We start from the raw sequence: 22,309 nt of genomic DNA on the forward strand, positions 1-22,309 counted from the left end.
CGCGCGTGACGTCACTCCACATGCAGCACCCCCCCCCCCCCCGTCATTGATATTCATGAACGGGTGACTTTTTACACTCACGCAGAAGAAGGTCGAGCGGAAATATTTTTTTCGCAAACTCGCTTTAAGTTTCACGTTTCTTTATTGAAAGTTAATCTAATAAATAATTCTACGCAGCAACAAAGTGGATTTGGTGTCTTGATTTATTTCTTCAGCACTTGAGACAAAAGGTAAGTCTAATTTATGCTTCTACATTATGGTAAAATATACATTTCTCGGTGATTTTCCAGATATTGTATCGAATTCTAATTTATATCAAACCCAGCGACGGAAAGCAGAATAGAATAAAGTATCAGACCAGTGAACTTGAACAAATTGATGGTCAGTTATATACAGTGCTACAGTGAACTGCAGTAAAGTGTTTTATGACTTCGTTTTGTGCCAGATTCACTGCCATTAATACAGTGCTACAGTGAAATGCAGTGAAGTGTTTGATGACATACTTTCGTGCAAGATTCACTGCCATTAAATTTGCACAAGATACAATTATACTGTGCTCAATTTTTTCGTACATATCACAGCTTCCGTCCAAGGACGGGCAAAGAGGCTAGTTCAATATGATTACCAGGAGCAGTGGTACATACCTCTAATTTATTGCTTTGAAGGTGAGGTTGGTGGATTGTGCAAACATTCGTGTGTGTTTTGACACTCCAAATTTACAGGACTACAAGGTTGCTCGTAGATCACAGCAGGGAAAGTAGGTTGCTGACCCATTTGTATGAATTTTGAGTTGGGTTTACATTTATGAGTTAAGTTTGAAGCAGATTTCTCCAGTTACTCTATTTTGTCCTTACGGAAATAATTTGTGCAATGTATTCATCGTGTTCTGCTTTTGATATTAATACAAAGCACGTTTTCAATTTCCATGAGCATGCAAAACAAATGAGGGTTTTAGGCCTTTAATGCGACTTTTTGTATTGGACATTTACACCTCCATAATAATACATAAAATAAAAATATAAGTAAATTAACAAGGCAACCAAATATTAAATAATTTTGTTATTTGTTTACGTGCAGCATCTTGAGAGGCATTCACATTTAGATGCTGCATATACCATATTGTACTGTTTTGCAATCTACTGCTGGATGAAGGCCTCCCCATACCGGGTCGATCATGGGACTGTTTGACCGTACTGCACCATGTTGGTCTGTGTGGTGTGGGGTTGGTGAGGGAGAAGGGGTGAGGAGGTAACACCCGTTTTGGATATCACTCACCACTGATATAATAGCCATGGCTATTAGGAGGGCGACTGCCTCCAACTGCCCGGTAGCGTCCTTCACGAGCCTCCTCCACAGAGGCCGATCTTGACACCGCTCGTACCAGTCATCGGCAAGTCCACTCAGCTCCACATCCTCCTGTACCACATCACTCCATCTCTTCTCTAGCCCATGCCGCGTCCGTTTAGCCTCCTGTATCCGGCCGAACAAAAGCTGTTTAGGCATGCGGTGACTGGGCATGTAGGCTACGTGACCCAGCAAACGCAGCCTTGCCTGCCATACATCTAGTAGTCTCACACACACATGGTCTGATGCAACATTCCAGAAGGCCCCTTTTACTGAGTTTTTTTGTTTCGCTGTATGTGCACAGTGCTAAGCGGTATGCCCCTGGGTTAATATTTTGATCGATATTGTCAACTCATACTTTTTTACTGTGAGTTATAGGAAGTTTTAAAATAATTAACTGGCACCAGAATATGATAGATGCCCTCTGAAGAATGATGCCCTCAGCAAAAATTGTAGGTGAATGTTATCTGACATTAAACTAATTTTTTGAAAGTTAATTTATAAAAAGCATACATTCGATATGTAATGAACATAACAGGTTTTGAAAAAAGGCACATTACAATTATTTTAATATACACAGGTAATTTAACATGTAATGTATAAATTAAGATACTCAATGAAACGAGTTGTATTTACAATAAAATGTTACCGAAGTTAAAAAATGCAGTTTGTACTCTATGGGGGCAGATTAGATTTTACTTCGCATATAAAAAACAAATCCTAAAAAACGAAGCAACAAAAAAATAGACTTGAGTGTGGCTATGGGGCATTTCAGGTCATTGTTGACGACTTCACAGTGTTGGCGAAGATCCAACCAACCCTGGTTTATGTGCGTCGTTGTTTTGATTTATCCAGACAGGCTTTACAAAATATAAAGGCACGGAGAAATAACAAGTCAGGAGACGAGAGTTCGAAGCGGTGGTTACAGTGTCGACCGGTGAAGCTGGATCTCAGGATTTTACCCTCAGCCCACTGTGTGTGATGTGAGCTCTGTGGAAGGGTGTGTGTCGTTCAAACGCTGGTATTGCTCGTCACAAGGGAACTAAACAGGAAACAAATGTAACAACCGACTACAGATGCAGGAGGGGTCATGGTGCTTGGGAAAAGACTGTCTCATGATGATGAGGAAATATAAAATCCTTGCTACTTCTTTTTACCTTTCACTCTCTTACATGTTCTAAATAATGCGTAGGGAACGCATTTTTATTGGGGTGTTTTTGGCCACTATAATTTAGAATTCTCATGTAAAATTTATAAAAAATATGTATTTATTTCGGTTTGTTAAACTTAAAACAACCAAACACTCATCTGAGTTGCTCCTTTAACTGTGGGGGAAAACAATATTTATTTCAGTATAACAGCAATTTTTTATGCTTGTGCCTGCATTATTACCCATCATCAGTGGCAACTGAGTAAGTTTGCTTGCAAAAAACGATTATATTAAATTCCGACTACATTCTATTCTATTTTGGATTTATTTAGCGCCCTTTCTAGGGCACTTTAAAATTCATAACCATGCGCAGCCCATTCCAGAAGTACAACGTAAGCATTTTAATCCACATTTTTGCCTTTCAGAAGTCAAGATTGCTAGACAGGAAATTATTTCCGCTACTGGCATGCAAAGAGTTACGTTGACCCCAAGGGGATGGATTCTGTATGTATGTTGAACTTCTTTCGCACTGTACGTAGCCAACCGTGCTCATCGGAGGTCTGAGGGAAGGACAACAAACTAAATACAGAAAACAGTTCTAAAGAAATGAGTTTTCAATCTAGATTAAAAAGTACACTGCTCCAGTGGCTTCCTAACATTGGCAGGAAGAGCGTTCCAGACGGCCGCATCTGAAAGCGCGCGATGCAGTGACCGTTTTTGTTCGATGGCTAGCCAAAAGCCATTGTGTTAATGACCTGAGTTTGTGTGACGGTTTATACTCCTTGACGAGAGCAGCAAGATATTGTGGTTCATTTGTGGCAAGCACTTTGTTAATGAGTACGACCTTATAATGTATTAATTCGGCAACCGGAAGCCGATGCAGCTCAGCGAGCACTGCACGGACATAATCAGATCTCAAGCTTTCAGGCATTGGAGACACTCGGCCCTTAATGTTCCTGCACGTAGCAAGGCACAGTTTATCTTTAACTAGGTGGAGCACGCAAATACCAGTCACTGAAATGAACCAGAACCTGTGCCTTTCCATTGCTCTCCCCACAAATCAGTACCATGTCTGACTACTTGGAAAGACACATGTCGATGACTCTGGTCTGATACCTATAAAGTTATTGGTTATGTTTCTGGAGCAAGAAGGAAAATGTGTAATACAACATAAGTGTCTAGGCCAATCAAAACTCTATACTATCTAACATTGCCACTGCATGTTGGGAATATATCAATGTTGCATCAAGTATATAAGACAATTTATTTATATATTTTTTTAATGCATGAACAAAGTCAAATGAGTAACACGTGTGCATAGCACATGCAATGCAGCTTACTTTGTTAATGTGTGTCCCAGAGGTTATTATACAGTATTGCCATGTTGATGACCATTCCCGACTTCTGCAGGCGATTTTCAGCTTGTAATATGTAAATGCAAAAGCTGGTGCGGTGGCAACTCATTCTTGGAAGATGCTCACGCACAATATTCAACAATCAAAATTGAAGCTCCACACGTCTGTTGTGCATCTTTTAGCGACGCTTGACCATAGTGGAGTTTGCGGTGGGCATTTTCTGCCACTAATGGTCACCTCTGTATTCTGGGTTTAGCGTACATTTGTATAACAAAAATCAAATAGTGATTATTAAATTTTACACCTACGTGACTTTCCCGAAAGAACCAAAGAGTATGGATTTCTGCAGTCACGAAAGCTTCAAATCAAGATTGATTCGTACATTTCGGATTCACGCCATTCGTATCGCACATGGCTGTCATTGAGGTGCTTGTTTAAAAAATATAGTTTACCAGTAGAGGGCGATGTGGCTCCGTGTTTTTTTCCCCAATGAAGTAATTTGCAAGTACTGTAATTCGTAAAATTTGCACAAATTGAATTTTCCAAACATTACATTTCGACTGTGAATTGACTTTAAGGGATTTATAAGAATATATATGAAGCTAATTTAATTATATTTGGAGGGAATACAGGACATGCTTGCACGGGCAGTCTCCATCAAATAGCTGCCGCCAAATCAGAATAGCAATCGGTTCTATTGCACACAGGTGCTTGCCAACTCTGCAGTAGCTAATTTCAGCAGACATTGATTTTGTGTCTTGTTGGTAATGTGATATCTCGGGCACCCACTCGTATATTGGCAGAATACCTCTCATCCTTGCTTTTATTAGTCTCTCAGACAGGCTGTTGAAGAGTTCGTGCAAGTTAACCTGCCAAAAGCATCACTTGTAAACAATGCATTCTTTATTCTTGCATTGCTGTACGAGTGCAGTGCACGGTCAAAGATATACTGTAAGCAGGATGTTTAAAATCTAATGAGCTTGCGGTAATCACTTGTGTTTGTCTTGCTCAGCTTTTTGAACGTTATCAAAAACATTCCCGTGGTGGCTGTGTGCTTGGCTAAATAGTGCTACCCCCTTGTATAAATAAATGGTGATCCTTTTTGTAAGTGAGCAGGTCATTGAAAACATTGTGTAACTTGAGTTGTTGGTTGTCTCCATCTAGTGGAGGATTTTAAAATGGATGGTGTTTGTCGATTCAGCAGATACCAGGGCAGATACCAGGGCAGATACCAAGGGCGTTCATTGTGCGTTATCAGATTTAGAACAGACGAAAATGAAATTGCCCTTTTATTGAATCCGCCATGAATTATCGTAAGCATCGGTGATACCACAACCCCTATAACGTGCTATGTTGGTCACAAGTATTATATTTAGTTACATTTCTTCCAGATTAGCCTACCCTCATCATTTTATATATACCCGATAGCATCATATCTCAGAAGTAATTGAAGCTCGAGCCTGGTTAGTACTTGGGTGGGGTAGCTACCTAGGCTTTCTAGCTGTTTGGAGCCACAAGATGGCGGTGCTGAGTCTCACCTCCCTGTTCAATCATGTGGGGTTACACCACATACATACAGGGTAATTGTTCGTTGAAAACTAGGCAGTTACAGAAACAGCGGGTCATTCATTTTCAAAATATGATGCTTCTCATCCACTCTGTTGTTTACCCGCAGAGAATATATAAAAAAGTGCATACTGACGTCATCACCTGATTCATTATTATTCTAGTCTCCTTGAGCTCCAATTATGAGTTGATCCAGTCTAGATTTGAAGTTTTCGTGACTGCAGGAATCCATACTCTTTGGTTCTTTCGGTAAAGTCACGTAGGTATAAAATAAAATAAACCAAAGAGTATTGATCCAGTCTGTTATTTTCAGGAAACCTGTGGTGAGGCACATGGGGTATTTTCTCAGATATTCGGGCCCTGTTGTATCTTATGCGGTAATATTGCTTAATAATTGCACTGGTTTATGTATTTGAAAATAGTATTTTATCCATTGCTCATTCTGTAGTGCAGTGCAAGGGCATCTCCTTGGCTGTTTTCCCTGGAGGGGGGAAGTTCGTGTTAGCGTAGGATGATCAGTTGCGTTTTTTTGTTGACTTGTATTTGCTTTTATTATAATTTATTTGAAGAAGTTCTGTGCAGGTGTATAACATAATACAATTTTTGGTTAAATCCATACTTCCATTTTTGGAGGATGATGCTAATTCGATTGTGCGAGTATAATTGGCATTATTCACACACAATCTAACCCAAAATACTAATTGTGAATTTTAATATTCGTCGTGAAAAATATATAGACATTTCTGAACGTGGTAATAAACTCATAATCTTAGCTTCAAGAAAATGATTATCTGATTGTTAATTCAGGAAAAATATAGTTTATATTATACTTCTTGGCCAGAACAAAAAGAATGCCACCAGACCGATGTTTTGTTCTGAAACTGACAATAGTAAATTCTACATACATGTGTTGCAGTGATGTACGGTGAGGTCAATGGCTGGGTAGGCACTACCTAGTGTCCTAGCCAGATTCACACACGGAGGGGGGCGTGGCCTCACGAAAGGGGGCGTGGCCTCACTGAGGGGGCGTGTTAGACACGTGCCCCTCAGTGAGGCAGATGTGATAGCTGCCTCCCCTGGTGTTTTTTCATTGCAGTTTCATGACGAGACCAGCGAGCCTAAATCTCTTTATACACTTACGTGAAATAAGTTACCTGGAGTATGGAAGGCGAGGACATGAAATGAAGGGGTCTACAAACATTACATTGGTGACATTTTGAGATAGTAACAGGCGCGCGCTTACTGCCCGCGCTCCATCCAGTTACTGAGGGGTTGCGCAATCAGAGGGGAGGCCAAGCGCGTCGCTGCCTCACCTCTCGTCTCTTCCTGTATTTGCAGCGGAACTCCGCAAATTTTTCAATTTTGACTATAAAAATGATTGGAATCGTACAGAAATGACATTTATAACACAGATCAGTGGAAAATCGTAATATTTATTTTATTTTATTATTTTATTTTATGCCTCCCCTGACCACACGTCGCTGATGTGTTGTTATCGAATTCTGTATTCTGGCCAAAAATGTGATTCTTTCATCGATATTACATGCAATTGTCAACGCACTGTATTTTTCAATTCAGAAACAAATCCAATTTTAAGCTACTTGTGCCAAAGTGCTGTGCAGTGCAGTCCCTTCAGACACCTTACACATCGTGCAAACATAACAAGTAATCATGTATCATCTACCACTTTGATTAATTTCTCTGCACCAACTTTTATGTTTTTTGCCCTTTTTAAGTCACCATACTTCTATGTTTTATGCAGCGTATACTATAAAAGTTTTACAAATTCCAATCTCACACTTTTCCATTAACAAGTTCAGCAGTGTTCTTTTTTTAATCTCATATTTAATGCACATTCTTCTTATTAAGTTGTGGTATGAGTAAAAAAAACTATGATAGTTGCAATGTGTTTTCCTAATCTACACCAGCACAGGGGAATTATTATTGTAGGGCCCTTTAAATTTTTCTCTTGCCATATAATTTTTACAACCTCCCCATGTGAAACATTTTTGGAGAGTTGTTGAGAACAAGTGGCAGAACAATGCAGAATTCAAAAAAGATTAATTCTTAAGGGACCCTATTAAAACCAGGATGGGATATCCAGGAGAATTCACAGTGTCATTTTTCTTCTGTCGTTTTAGAGCCAATTCGACGATCGTTTTGATGACTTGTTTGGAAGTTCCACAGTCAGCACACCTTTCAACTTCAACAGCCAGAATGGTGTCTCCCGGGACGAGCGGTGGGTATGACACACGGACAAAAGATCTATAACACAAATAGTCTGTGCTAATGTGGACATAAGTCACTGTTTGGTATTTAATACAAGGTAGTTTTTTGCATCACAAAATGTCAATAAATAAAATCAACTGTTCATTTTGCAGGGCTGTCAAACAAATTAGTTAATTTGTGCCATTAGTTGAAAAAACTGTTTCCAAACATACTGCATATTGCCATTCATGTGTATGATTGGTTTTGTTTTATGTGCAAGTGCTGCCAATATTGTAAAAATGGGTAGTAGTAGTGGGCTTTGCCTGCGTTACATGGCGTCATTGTGACACTTCCAAAAACATCACATTTTAAAAATAATATGTCATTAGGATTCACCACCATTTTATACCTTTTGGATACAAACGTCACTCTTGGTTTTAAAGTTAATTTATGTTTTCTTATGACCATAGACTCAACTATAGATGTACAACATTTATATTTCCTAGTCCTTCTGGAGTATCATTTGAATTTACATCCGTCAATCCCTTGCTCACAACCATCAACAATAAAATTGTGATTGGAGCTTGAAATTAGCACCACACTGATGTAAACTCTAAACCTCATTAAACAGCATTAAATTATATCAAAAACAAGGCACACTAATTTAATATATGTGTGTATATTCGTCATTAACATTTTACAGTGTTCTTGATTAACACTTCCACAGAAAATTACTTCTTATTATTGTCATTGCTTTCTATGTCTCCATGCTTACTTGTAATTTTTCATCTCATCCTGTAATAATAGTGAACTCGTGGTGGTATTTTTCTTAATAAAAAATTACGGCTGCTGATTATCTCTGTTAATAAAGTCACTGAACTGAAGTATTTAATTCGGGTTCATTGATAGTGAATTCAGTTGCCCTGGAAATCATTTATATTCTTGTAAAATTACTAAGGCTCTCGTTACCAATCTTTAACAGATGTATCAAATCTTCTCTGTTCACAGGGACAAGCTTATCGAGCAGCTTTACAGGGAGATCAACGCCTTGAAAGAGGAGCTGGACACCCAACGGCTGGAGGTGCCGCGGCCTTAATTTCCATTTCACATCGCAATTCACGTTCATGAGCATTGTGTAAGGCTTCTTGTGAATCTCAAAGGGATTCGCACTGAGAGAGTCCCCTTCACCACGTTTACACTGCTCATTTAACCAGCAGCGTACACTCGTGCCTCTTCAGCAATCATTTTGTGACCACATTGAACTGAGGAACAGCCACGGATTGTGCGTTTGGAAAACTGAATTAGCTACAGTGCTAAACTCTCCTATTTATACTATTATTAAAACCGATTGAGCTAAATATATGCAATAGGTACGTTAAAATAACGATACAAAATATGATTGCAGGAATGTGAAAAAATGTCATTTTAATTTAGTATTTGACGAAATTCCACGTGAATTAATTTACACATTGTGCTTGTGAGGGAGTTCTTTATTGCTGTGAAACCTTTTCTCTGCTGGTCATACTGAATTAGTACGTTTCTTAAATCCCCGCACCTTTATCCACCAAGCAGTATACATTCATATGCCACAGTAAGTCGATTTGCAGGACACACGTGTGGTGTGGTAAAGCGTGGGTATCCCCACCTCCTTTAAGATGTTTGGTGGATGAATCGGCCACATAGCCTCGAGAGGGGCTCTCTAGAGCTCCCTCTCCTGGAGATCATTCTACCAGCAATGGCACGAGCAAGAGGTTGCATAGCTGCGCCTTTACTGCTTACATGTTTCTGTGTGTGTTGGAAGGTATTGTATGAAGCAAGCCAGTCAACCCATGGCACCTGGGTCTGTCCCGTGACCTCCTGCCAGTGAGCCTTCAACACTTCATGTCACCGCCACTTAGTGGCGAAGGGCGTTTGTTGTTGTACGAAGCAATACCGAGATCCTCGTGTTTCTCTGGCAGACGGAGCGCGTGGCGTCGGCCCTGCGTAGCCGACTTGGGGAGCTGGAGGCCGAGCTGGCGGAGGCACGGCACCTGCGCGGCCAGGCGTGGGACGAGACGGAGTTTCTGCGCACTGAGCTCGAGGACGTCAAACGGCGATCCGAGGACACGGAGAAAACCCAGAAGAGTCTCACTGAGATAGAGAGTCAGTGGGGCACGTGGGACAGACTGAGACACAGTTGTGGCGTGCACTCACATTTGAGAATAAGAGAGATTGGTTTGGGGAAGTTGGACGAAACATTACCAAATGAATCATGAGAGCTCCACAACTACAAGACGATGCTAAATCTTGTGAACTTTTCTCTGTGCCTCCTAGAACGGGCGCAAGCGAATGAACAGCGCTACAACAAGCTGAAGGAGAAGTACACGGGACTGGTGCAGAACCACGCCGACTTATTGCGCAAGGTTCGACTTTTTCACACGTAGCACTTTTTACTTTCAAATTAACGTCTTTACCAAAGTGGTAACATACCGTTTTAAATTTATTTATTTTTCTTTCTCATAATGATTGGCGGAGTTGCCTTTTAAAACGGTCGGGAATTGCGATAGCTTGCATGATGTAAGCACCGGTTGATGTAACAACGGTGCTCCGGTGCGGGACGCAGAATGCAGAGGTGGCTCGCCAGCTTACAACCGTGCGGCAGGCCAAGGAGGAGGCGGAGACTGCTCGGCAGCAGCTGCAGTCCTCCATGCAGAGCATCATGCACCGAGCAGAGGAGCAGGTGGGAAAAACAAAACTGTTATTGGTTGTGCTAAGGCACACACGTGCCACAGTACACTATAGTCATGCTTTACATCTAGTAATTATCTAAAAGTACACAAGTACACATGTTGAACTTGTTTTGCACCGTACGTAGCCAACCGTGCTAATTGGAGGTGCGGGGGAAGGACAACAAACTAAACACAAACAGGGTAGCGTCATAAGTTGTGTATGAGCTTCACTGGCGTCCTGTTAAACGCATTCTGTATAATCTTGCGGTCCTCTGTTCCAAGGCACATTCTCGGTCAACCAACCTATTTAGCTTCTGCTATCTGAACTTATGTTCTATCTCGCAACCTCCGATCTGCCTCGAGTGGCCCCCTTGTCAAGGCCGTTTCTAGAACCAGACCAGGCAAACGTCTCTTCTACGTCGGAGCTTCAGTCACCTGGAATTAATTATCTCCTCTCTCACCGTGCACATCAGCGGCAGTGTCGACCTTTTGATATAATCTCGTATTTTTTCTGTAATTTATTCTCCCGTGCCTCCTGAATGTCCTTTTAAAGTTAAATTTGTGCATGTTACAAACTTAATAATTAATGAATTAGTCGATATATTTCCGTATTCAAATGAGCATGGAACAATTTTGCATACACAATAGCATTGTGCTCGATTGTATGATTGTTAGGTGGATAACGTTCAGTGTTGTATTAGCACTATAATATGCTCTTACCTACTTTTATTTTATTATTTTTGTCCTGGTCTGCCTTGAATAATTGTCCTCGGTATAGACACTCTTGAGGTGTTTTTACAGTTGTGTCCCTCCAACATATATCTTCAGTTAATTGTTGTGCATTACTTAGTGAATTTGTTGTGCATTACTTTCTGTGTTACTAATTTTTTATCGACAGCCCAAATCTGTAGCCTTCTTTATTAGATTGTCAGATTATTTTATGTCATTTATTTTAATGTTATAACGACTGTGTCATCAGAAACTCTGGGATGGATGATAATATCTCTATTTATGTTCATGCGTAGAATTTTTTTTTTCAACACATCTTATTACATCGTTGTGAATAGCCTTGATCAGAGTGTATTTCCTTGTCTCCCCTTGTGACATGCATTTTTTGTTACTTTATACTTACACGTAGAGTATACCAGTAAAAATAATAGACGTGTTACATGCTTCATTTGATGTGTGTATCATCAGCATGATAGTATTTTAATCGGTGATCCGATGCCCCATTTATATATGTAATAATTAGTGTAGTTTACATACGTATGATAAACATGCACTTCTGGTACATATCCTACGTGTGCTGTACCTCGCACAGTATATTACAGAAGGTATAATACAGCCCCTCTGCTTCCAAGATTTCGATTTAAAGCTTTCGTGACTGCAGGGATTCATATTATTGGTTCTTTCGGTATTTCCCTTCTACGTGACTTTACCGAAAGAACCAAGAATATGCTTCCAAGATGTTTGGCCAGCATGAAACAGTAGTCCATAATACTTTCTAGAGGACCTCTCCTCGAGGTCGTTTTGCCAGCAGTGGCATGATAGAGCAATTGCAGGGCTACACCTTTACCTTAACCACTCACACTTCAGCATTCATTGCACACATACTCGTGCACAAGTATATTACTTTTCCACGCCTGTGTATGTTTGTGATAGGTTCGGAGTCAGAGCGAGGGCGTGGAACAGCTGCAGCAGGAGCTAGAGACGGGCAGGCAGGCGGTGGCCTCCCTGAAAGAGACGCTGCGCTCATCACAGGAGGCATGTGCTTCTAACAGCTGGCATCGCCGATCACATACAACAAGGGAGGGTTTGCTGCAGAGTGATGGTTAGCACACGGGACTTGCAATAAAAATTCGCTGGGTTCAACCTCCCGGCACGGTAATTGAAGCCATGGGCAAGTTTCCTCAACACCCCCCACTGCTGTCTTATACCAGCAGTATGAATGGGTGCACCACCGTCGATTGCCAGAGCCCACTATTTCCAAGCTTTTGACCAGCATGGAAGAGTCGGATAAAACTGTCTCTTTGAGGGGTTTTCTAAGGCTCCCTCTCATGGGAGACCCTTCTGCTAGCAGTGGCGTGAGCAAGTAATTTCAGGGCTGCACCTGTCACCCTTTTGCAGCTCAGCGTACAAGTCCATCTCCTTTATAGTACAAAGAGTTAACTTATTTTGTGAAATTCAGGATCTCTCCAACTTTTTGACATCAGAATTCTGTGACAATCTCTTCTGTAAGATTAGGAGATGTTAACTACATTTCCTCATTACAAATTAATACAAAATCTCCCACCTCAATATGCATGCTTGTTTAATCAAATAAATTGCCTTTTGGGTGTGATGGTTTTGCATGTTTGCCAATTCTGCTGCCTATTCTCACTTACATTTCCAAGTACACTCTTGAGACATATTCCTTGCAATGTAAATATGAAGAATCATAATTAATGTTTTCAACTCATTTCAGTAAAGTTTCTTATTAGTCATGGCCAATGTACAGTGTTAATTAGGAAGGCTGATATTAAATTCAATACAAAAGTGTGGATAGAGCGCAGAAACGTTTACTTTATCATGAATAATAAGATACCACTATCAACTTTTGGATCGTGACATCGTGTAATGGTTATGACACTGGATTTGCAGCCTCGAGGTCACTGGTTCTATCTCCCAGTTTGGCAGTTGAAATAATTATTTATTTTCTTAAATGCCCCCACCACAATCCGCCCAGCAGTATTATAAATGGGTGCACCACAGATGATCAGCAGGTCGCTTGTAGTGGGGGGTAAACTGTGGGTTTATGCATTTATTCCAAGGTGCCAGACTAGGGTTGAAAAGTAGACCACACACACTCAAGAGGAGATCTCCAGAGCTCTCTCTCTAGTGGAGGCCCTTCTGCCAGCAGTGGCATGGGCAATCATTTTCAGGGCTACATCTTATCCACCTTAATCTTATCTAGTTTTTGAACCGGTGGATAGTACAAATTACTCAATTAGAATATACATAGCGACCATTGCTCCCTACAGAAAACTCAGTAGGACCTTCCTGAAAAAGAGGCACGAGACTCAAGCGAGGCTTTCCTGGTTAAACAAGTGTGATAGTAGTTATAATAACAAGAATAAAAACCTGTTGTGGCTTACGGATTGGATGAAAAAAAATGTGATGGTATATAATGGCCCCCGTGTGCTGGCAGGCTAGCTCGGAACTGAGTGCCAGGCTGACGGCACTGGAAGCTGAGCGGGCAGATGTGGAACGCGTGTCAGGCGAGCGGGCGAGCGAGGTGCAGACCCTGCAGTCACGCCTGGACGAGACGCTGAGCACATCCAAGGCAGAGGCGGAACGCTCCGAGCAGGAACTGAGTGCACTGCAAAGCCAACTCTCCCACAAGGTGGTGCTTCTGCTCCACGGCTTGCTTGTCAGATGATGTGTAAGGGTGGCTAAACATTTAAATAAATATATTGCGTTAAATTGCTGCCCCAGGTAAGTGTGCGCTGCCACGAAGAGCAGCTTTGTATGCGGTAATTATTTTTTCCCCCGGGACTTGAGGTACATAGGGTACGGTTTAAGGTCAGAAAGAAACAAAACAAAATTAACAAAATTTTGGTGGTGGAAAGCGCACGTGTATGAATTGTACATGAGATCTGTAAGTTGATCAAGCACAAAGTAATTATTTCACATTGGCATGCAATTATAAGATAAATATTTTTTTATCCTCATTTTAAGTGCATTAATTTAATAATTCCACACGACTGTGGAATAATGAAATTGCCTCTTAATTGCATAGTGTGTAGCCATGGTGATCGCTTGCATTGCCCTGGTGTGGTCTCTGTGCACTGGAGACAGTGCGCTCTCCACTGGCTGCTGGTGTCTCTCCTCTGACTCTATCCCTACCAGCAGATCTATTCTCTGTGGTTTGAATACATTAAACTAACTATTTTACCAGATAAGGCTCACTGAGCTATATAGCTCTTATTCTTTGGTTCTTTTCGGTTAAGTCACGTCTAAAAATAAAATAATAAATCAAAATAAAACAACACATTACGACGTTTCGATTGCAACACAAGCAATCATCATCAGGCATAAAGGAAATAGCAACAAACATCTAACTAGAAAACTATAGACCGACATACAAGCAGACAGACATCACAACGGCACACATAGAGAGGAGTATACAGGCACACGAAAATTAAATAACCTAGTAAAATATTGAAATGTGATGTAATACAACACAGAGAGTCGGTTAACACACAATTAACGCATGGCCTGGTTGACTACGTGTTTCAAAATTTGCTAAGTTAGAATTTTAAGTGTGAGCAACAAATATCTAACTAGAAAACTATAGACAGACATACAAGCAGACAGACATCACAACGGCACACAGAGAGAGGACACAAATCGGCTGTGTGAGCAACAAAAATCTAACTAGAAAACTATAGACAGACATACAAGCAGACAGACATCACAACGGCACACAGAGAGAGGACACAAATCGGCACAAAGAGATGGTCGTTTCTGTGACGGTCCCTTAAATATAGAGAGGAGGGGGAGGGGACGGGGGGAGGGAGAGGGCGGGGAAAATCAGCATATCAATGAGTGCACGCCAACGTACTCCCATTGTAAGTGAGATGATAGACGCGGCACGGGAGGCAAACCAGAAAATTAGGACAAACGCGGTACGGGAGGCAAGCCTGAAAATTAGGAGACAAGCACACGAAAATTAAATAACCTAGCAAAATATCGAAATGTGATGTAATACAACACAGAGAGTCGGTTAACACACAATTAACGCATAGCCTGGTTTATTACGTGTTTCAAAATTTGCTAAGTTAGAATTTTAAGTGTGAAATTTCAAGGAGAGGACACAGGCAGAGAGAACAAATAGCCAGAAAGAAAAAAGGATAAGTTTAAAACTTCCCCGTAGAAGTGGTTCAATCTTAATTTGGGAGCTTTCGTGACTGCAGGAATTATTCTTTGGTTCTTTTCGGTTAAGTCACGTCTAAAAATAAAATAATAAATCAAAATAAAACAACACATTACGACGTTTCGATTGCAACACAAGCAATCATCATCAGGCATAAAGGAAATAGCAACAAAAATCTAACTAGAAAACTATAGACCGACATACAAGCAGACAGACATCACAACGGCACACATAGAGAGGAGTATACAGGCACACGAAAATTAAATAACCTAGTAAAATATTGAAATGTGATGTAATACAACACAGAGAGTCGGTTAACACACAATTAACGCATGGCCTGGTTGACTACGTGTTTCAAAATTTGCTAAGTTAGAATTTTAAAACACGTAGTCAACCAGGCCATGCGTTAATTGTGTGTTAACCGACTCTCTGTGTTGTATTACATCACATTTCAATATTTTACTAGGTTATTTAATTTTCGTGTGCCTGTATACTCCTCTCTATGTGTGCCGTTGTGATGTCTGTCTGCTTGTATGTCGGTCTATAGTTTTCTAGTTAGATTTTTGTTGCTATTTCCTTTATGCCTGATGATGATTGCTTGTGTTGCAATCGAAACGTCGTAATGTGTTGTTTTATTTTGATTTATTATTTTATTTTTAGACGTGACTTAACCGAAAAGAACCAAAGAATAATTCCTGCAGTCACGAAAGCTCCCAAATTAAGATTATATAGCTCTTTTTAAGAAGTGACCTGGTCACAAATGATAGCTCAATGAAGTGGCCTATGTGGAAATGTATAGCAGCCAAATACTCCAGACGCACGTTTCTAAACGGGGACAGAAAATCTGGAGGAGCTGAAGAAAATCCACGCGACTACGGGGAGAACATGCAAATGCAAAATATACAGGTGTTAGGGTTGGGATTAAACCCACCACCTGAAAACCAGGCGAGGAAGTTAACATCTCTCCAGGGAGATGTCAACTATATATTTTTTAAAATCAAATTTATTTTCGCTCATCTGAATAAACTAAACCCGATTATTGTATTTCTCTTTTATCTGGTATGGATACAGCTTTCTTGTTTTAATAGCTATTCCATCATCACACATTTTGATCTCTGAATATATATTTTCTATCTAATCTGAATACATTTATTTGACATCTTGTTTGAAACATGTATTTTCAATATTTTTTTAATTATATCTCTCACCTGTCATCTCTTATCGTCTCACTCACTTTTCAAGCACACTAGAATACATCTCTTATTTCGTCACTCTCTTTTCTCTCATCTGAAGCCATCTCGTACTATTATCTCACCTTGCCTCTCTTAACTCTCACCTTTTCTAGAGCTCTCACATCTCTCTAGATCTCTGCCTTGGATACATCTTACCTCACTCCATGCCTGTATGTCTCAGCATAATACAATACCCATTTATATAAATGCGAGCGCATCTCAACATGCTGTACAGAAAACAATATAGTATTTATTTCACAGAGAGAATTGATCATAGGCAAAGGGAAAAAAAGGAAGGACGGTCCTGAGCCTGGACTTGGAACAGCAATGTGTTTATGTTGTAAGTGGGCATATCTCAATGCAGGCAACGGTACCGCGCTCGTTTATCTAAGCAAGAAAAAAGAGCTGCTCTACATGTAAGTTTTATAGCTCTCAGGAGAGCGACGACTCTGAATGAGTGCAGAACACTGAACTAACGAGGAGGGATGGCTCACTGCCACAGCTTCTTACTGTGCCAGTGTTTGTACAGTCAACTCTAGATTACATGGGGTAATTGTCGAGGGACGAGTAGCCTTCATAGAATTAAAACACACCGAATACACAACATGCAAATTAGGTGATAAAAATGCGTGTATTTTTACATGTGCATAATGGTAGTGAAGATGTGTAATGTGTCATCTGGATGTTTGTTAAAGAAATCGGTCACGAGTCATGGGTGAGGCAGCTAAACATTTACCTGCTGTGTGCGTGTGCGTAAGAGGGATGCATTGCTTCTAAAACTAACAAATTTTTGAAAGCACAATTAATTTTCATCCCAGCGTAGACATGGATATTTTAGAGTTAATGTATTAGGGGGTTATGGTTTTGCTTGCCTTCACGAGCCGATCCACCCAAGTGGTAAAGCCGCATGAACAGCACTTGGCTAAGAGTCCAAAATATTATTTGTTTGTCCTTACCGCCCATCATGACTGAACATTTTTCTCGTTCAAGTGTAGACATATTACTGTTTCTTTGTCCCCAAGAATTTTGCTGATTAGCTCCCAAGGCAATTTCATGTTCGAAAAAAAAAGATAATGCCGCATTGAAGAGCTGTGCAATCTTTGAAAATATTTTCAATATTGAGTCTTAAGATGTGATGAACACAGCAGTCATCGGACGATGCATATGTCGAGATCTTCGTCTGGTTGTAGTTGCTCGAAATATGTTGTCTGCTTTCCTCGATCAGATCTTCGAAGCAAAAGTCTAAGGGATTCAGGTCACCTATCTGGTCTATTGCCCCGTGGACACGGCAGTGGGAGCGGACGGGCAGTGGATGACCAAGTGGTGGTGTCACGGTGCGAGACATTGGGTGTGGTGTCTTGAACAGCTGCAATGAATGGAAGAGGTGTGCTGCAATAGCCTCGCAGCCCTACTGCTTGCAGCCCAAAACGAGGTCCATGCCCTTGTGGAGGTGCTCTGCAATGCGCTTGCTGCTGTGCGCGAATCCGCCAAATCTTTAGCACAACGAGGCGGCTCTGCATTATAAGCCCTGTTCTCCCACCCTGTCACACTCCCAAACTCCAGATGGTGAACGTTGATGAGGAAACTAGTGTCCGTTTTATAAGATTCAGGATTGAGTTCTTTGAAGTCTGTTGCACCTTCCAAATTGTCTTTTTTCCCGTGCCCTTGCAAACGTTGTTAAGCATTCTGTCTACATTGCCAAACTTTCCGTTCTGTAGTCACAGCATCCTTTGTTGTGCCACACATACAAAGTAAAAGGGAACATAGCCCTTGGATGAGGTAATGTCTGTCATACAAAAGCTTGAGCTCGATTGACATTTTGCGGAAATATTGCCAAAACTATCTCGCCTTTCTGGATTCAGAGCACCAATGGACTCTGCCCAGGTCTCTAAGCTCCTGTGGATTGTCCAAGTCCAGTTCTTGGCTGGTGTCATCGGTGAGCATTCACGGAAAAACTGGCTACTTTGACAGGTCACTGCAGCTGCAGTCTGCAAGGTCGTTGAGTGCAACGGGTAGTCGTAGTTGGAAATGAAGCCCCTCTCCGCTGTGTGGTCCACCATGTGGTTGTCAATCCATGGGGAAATTTATTGTACCCCTCATATCTGTCTTTTCTGTGGTAAATCTTCAGCGGTTGATCCATATATGTGTTTGGGCCACGTGGTAGTTTTATGCCAAAACACTTGTCAATTACCCTCCATCACCAAACAAGCTTGTCATGTTTACACAGATATTAATACGTGCCAATGCATTGATTGAATTCATTAATTCAACACGCATAGTCAGCGAAGGACCATTGCGCCAAGCGTGTGACCTCTTGTGACAACATTCGCATGAACTGCTCTTGCTGCCGTACACCGACGTGTCTTGAGTGATTTGTTTGATTCACGGATCACAGGGGGGGGGGACGACGACTACGGGGGCACTTCCAACGCCAACCGCCAACTGCAGTGCGCAATGTGCTGGCATTTGCGCATCAAGACGGGCAACGTGTCCTGAAAGTGACAACCGGCTCCCTCCAACTGAGCTCTCGATCGCTAGGAGACCGGTCGTAGATGCAATGGTGACATTTCTGACGAAGTCGAGACAAGAAGGCGTCTTTGGCATCACATGTGAAAGGACTGCAGCCGATCCAAATCGGCTTGAAGCAATGTTCAGACCTCCGCACCGTAAAACAATACTGACCAACAATGATCACTGGTGGCTTCAGACTTTCGTGATTTAATTGACATCAGCATACATATGTTGAGTCATGAAAAGTCCAAATATAGATTATTGTATTGGCTATGGTGTAGGACGCCCTTAAAATAGAGGCCAACAGGTTATTGGGCCCTTCCTGTTGAAATAAATAAAGTCTCATCTAAATCTAATCTAAGAAAACCCACTGTTTTAAGTTATCTTAATTACATGTCTGAGCAAAAATAATTGTCTATACAAAACAACTCAAGTCCATGCCAGCGTTTGAACATTCGCCGTATTTCTTTGAGATTCATCTTCAAAATGGAGACCTGGGAAAGAGTTGAGCAGCTGGAAGTAAAAGTGTAACTCTTAGACGAATGTGGCTGGGAGTTGCTGTCCATATCATTAACTTTTCTCTACACACGCTGTCTCGCCCGCAAAGTTCTGCCTGGATTTGTTGAATGAGATCCTGGCGGGTCTTGACTGCAATATAGTCATCATCATTGCGGCTTGATCTGCAAGCTTTTTCCAGTGGGATGCTTGGTTCAGCTGATGTATTGCATGCAATATATCCTCAGGGTCTCCGTGCTCAAAATATAACTCTTGGCTTTTATGTAATCTCATTGCCCTTCTTGATTACAAAGACCTGCTTACAAACCTTACAGCCAGACTCCTTGGTTTATCAGTGAGTCATATTTACACATAAGCCAATTTCTTCAATTTGGAAAATTTAAGTGTTGGCCACTTTAGTGCCCTCTGGCTTTAAAATAAAAAAATTACACAATTATGGTTACAAACTTGCAAAGCACTTTTGGCAGTACTTTACTGTGTACTCTAACTGTATTAAGGTTAATCTAGAATTGGATTAAGGTGACTGTGTGAATACCGTTGACACGTGTGAGCATGAGTGACAATTACCACTTAATACTGTGCACCCTTTTAATGATATACAGTAATTCAACAGTGATTTATGTCATGGTCAAATCATATATACAATTGTGCACTTATCACTAATTTTCTTAAACGCATCTGTGTTCTCTTCACGATGGTATATTTTTCTCGTTCACATCTTTGTCGCAATGGTTTCCCCAGTGTCTCCTCACATTGGCTTGTCTCACTATATCTCTGTGTTTTCTGCCATATTCTTCTCAGCTGACTTCATTTCTCTTCCATCTTTTATTTCTTCTAGTCCCTTGGCCTTTTGGACCATTGGGACATGACCATTTCCTTTTCCAATATCTCCTTGCACTGCCCTCTCAACTCCTCTCTATCCGTGGCTGTATTTTTCAACAGATAGAGCTTCCATCCTGTCCGATGTTTCATATTGGACGTCCAATCAGATCGAGGTCTTTCTCTTCCCCGAGCACCTTCCAGTATTCCCGCTATCACGATCCTTTGCAGCCAGTCACCATTCATCTTAGTCACGTTTTTTCCCCATCTGGCTTATATTTTACGATATTGCATGTAAAAAAACGATGCTTTTTGCTTCCAGCTCTAGGTAGACAAATTAGGTATTCTGTGTTCACTTGTACAGCTAAAAAGTTATATGCAGTGCACCCCAACGGTTAAGCACATTAATGGTTTAATTTAATTTTGTGAGCACAAGGTTCCAGAACATTAATCAATTGAAAATATATTGTTCTTCGATGACTATGCACAAGTAAAATATTGTTTAAAAGAACAACTAATTTGTCAGGGGAGTGATGGTGCAGTGGTTAATGCAGTGCATTATGACCTTGGCCATCTGAGTTAAATTCCTGGCAACTGACCAGTTTGATGAGATATGCTCAACCACCCCCATGACCGAAATGGCATGTTGTGCCTTAATCCAGCAGTGAATTGACAGAGGGCTATGTAAGACCTTATCCGTGTAATTGTGTGTGCATTTGTGCTTACTATTGCCACACGCGTCTTGTGTGCCTGCGTGCTCACTGCTAGTTGCCAAGAGGCATCGTTGACCTGAGTGTTATGGTTGTGCTGCTGCGAAGGTTGAGCAGGAGAGCATGCTGAAGGCCCAGTTGCTGGCTGACCAGAAGGCCCTGCTTGACTGTGCTATGGCGGAGGCAGAGCACATGGTGCAGAGTGCTTTGGAGCAGCTGGATGACCCTGCACATATGGGCTGCACAGCCTCACCTGGTACGTGAGCAAATACACGGTTCTCCACAGCCGGTTCTCCACAGCCTCATCAATGCAAGAGCCCACACATAGACCTGTAACAATGCATCAATTGAACAGTCGATTAAAATAGATTGTTACGCTCAAGATAAATGATTTTAATTGCATGTGTAAGAATATATTTTTATTTGGTTCTTTCGGTAAAGTCACGTAGAAAGAGAAAATAATAAATTAATTAATAGCATACGACGTTTCGATTGCAACACAAGCAATCATCAGGTACAAATGAAATAGAAAACAAACCTAGTAGACTTAGAAATATAATGCAATACAACACAGAGAGTCGGCTAACATAACAGTCAACACCCTACCTGGTTGATTACGTTCTTCCAAAGATTGCTAAATTTGGGAGCGAGACAAAACACAGACACGGTGACACATAGACAGACACATAAGCAGAGAGAGATAACACAGAGACACACACATAGGCACACAGAGAAACAACGCCTCTGTGTTGAGGCCTTAAATAGAGAGAGAGAGGGGGGCAGAGAGAGAGGGGGGTAGAGAAATTAGCATGTCAATGAGAGATTTGGAGCTTTCGCGACTGCAGGAAACAAGAGCAACAACACGAGGGGAGATGGAGAGAGAGAAAACACTAAATCAAACAAACTTAGTCAAATTTGGAATTGCAATGCAACACAGAGAGTCAACACACAATTAACTCATAGCCCGGTTGATAACGTTATTCCAAAGATTGCTAAATTAGAAGTTAAGTGTGAAATTTTAGAGAGAGACAAGACACAGACATGGAGACACAAAGGCAGACACACAAGCAGAGAGAGACAACACAGAGACACACAGAGAGAGAGAAAAAAAGCAAACTGCAGGAGATACTACAGAGACAACACAGAGATACAGAGAGAGAGAGAAAACACACTTAATTAAAAACAAACTTAGTAAAATGGAAATGATAAAATAATAAAAATTCAACAATACAATTTTACGTGATTTTACCGAAAGAACCAATAATATGAATCCCT

At 41.1% G+C, this 22,309-nt stretch overlaps 1 protein-coding gene and 1 pseudogene across 2 annotated transcripts in view; one reads left to right on the plus strand and one right to left on the minus strand.

Annotated features, from left to right (window-relative positions):
• LOC144719520 (huntingtin-interacting protein 1-like) overlaps positions 1 to 22,309 on the plus strand; it is a 122,868-nt gene that overhangs the window by 63,276 nt on the left and 37,283 nt on the right. For both annotated transcript variants that reach the window (XM_078595518.1, XM_078595519.1), the window contains exons 12-19: positions 7,557 to 7,654; positions 8,632 to 8,704; positions 9,582 to 9,765; positions 9,937 to 10,025; positions 10,226 to 10,342; positions 11,994 to 12,095; positions 13,519 to 13,713; positions 21,143 to 21,290. In XM_078595518.1, the coding sequence (XP_078451644.1) occupies positions 7,557 to 7,654; positions 8,632 to 8,704; positions 9,582 to 9,765; positions 9,937 to 10,025; positions 10,226 to 10,342; positions 11,994 to 12,095; positions 13,519 to 13,713; positions 21,143 to 21,290 (1,006 nt within the window). The remainder of the gene's footprint in view (positions 1 to 7,556; positions 7,655 to 8,631; positions 8,705 to 9,581; positions 9,766 to 9,936; positions 10,026 to 10,225; positions 10,343 to 11,993; positions 12,096 to 13,518; positions 13,714 to 21,142; positions 21,291 to 22,309) is intronic.
• On the minus strand, positions 17,019 to 18,618 carry LOC144719292 (protein FAN-like; annotated as a pseudogene).

Source organism: Lampetra planeri, chromosome 6, assembly GCF_965212315.1.
Source record: "Lampetra planeri chromosome 6, kcLamPlan1.2.h2, whole genome shotgun sequence".
In the NCBI taxonomy this organism is placed as follows: Eukaryota; Metazoa; Chordata; class Hyperoartia; order Petromyzontiformes; family Petromyzontidae; genus Lampetra; species Lampetra planeri.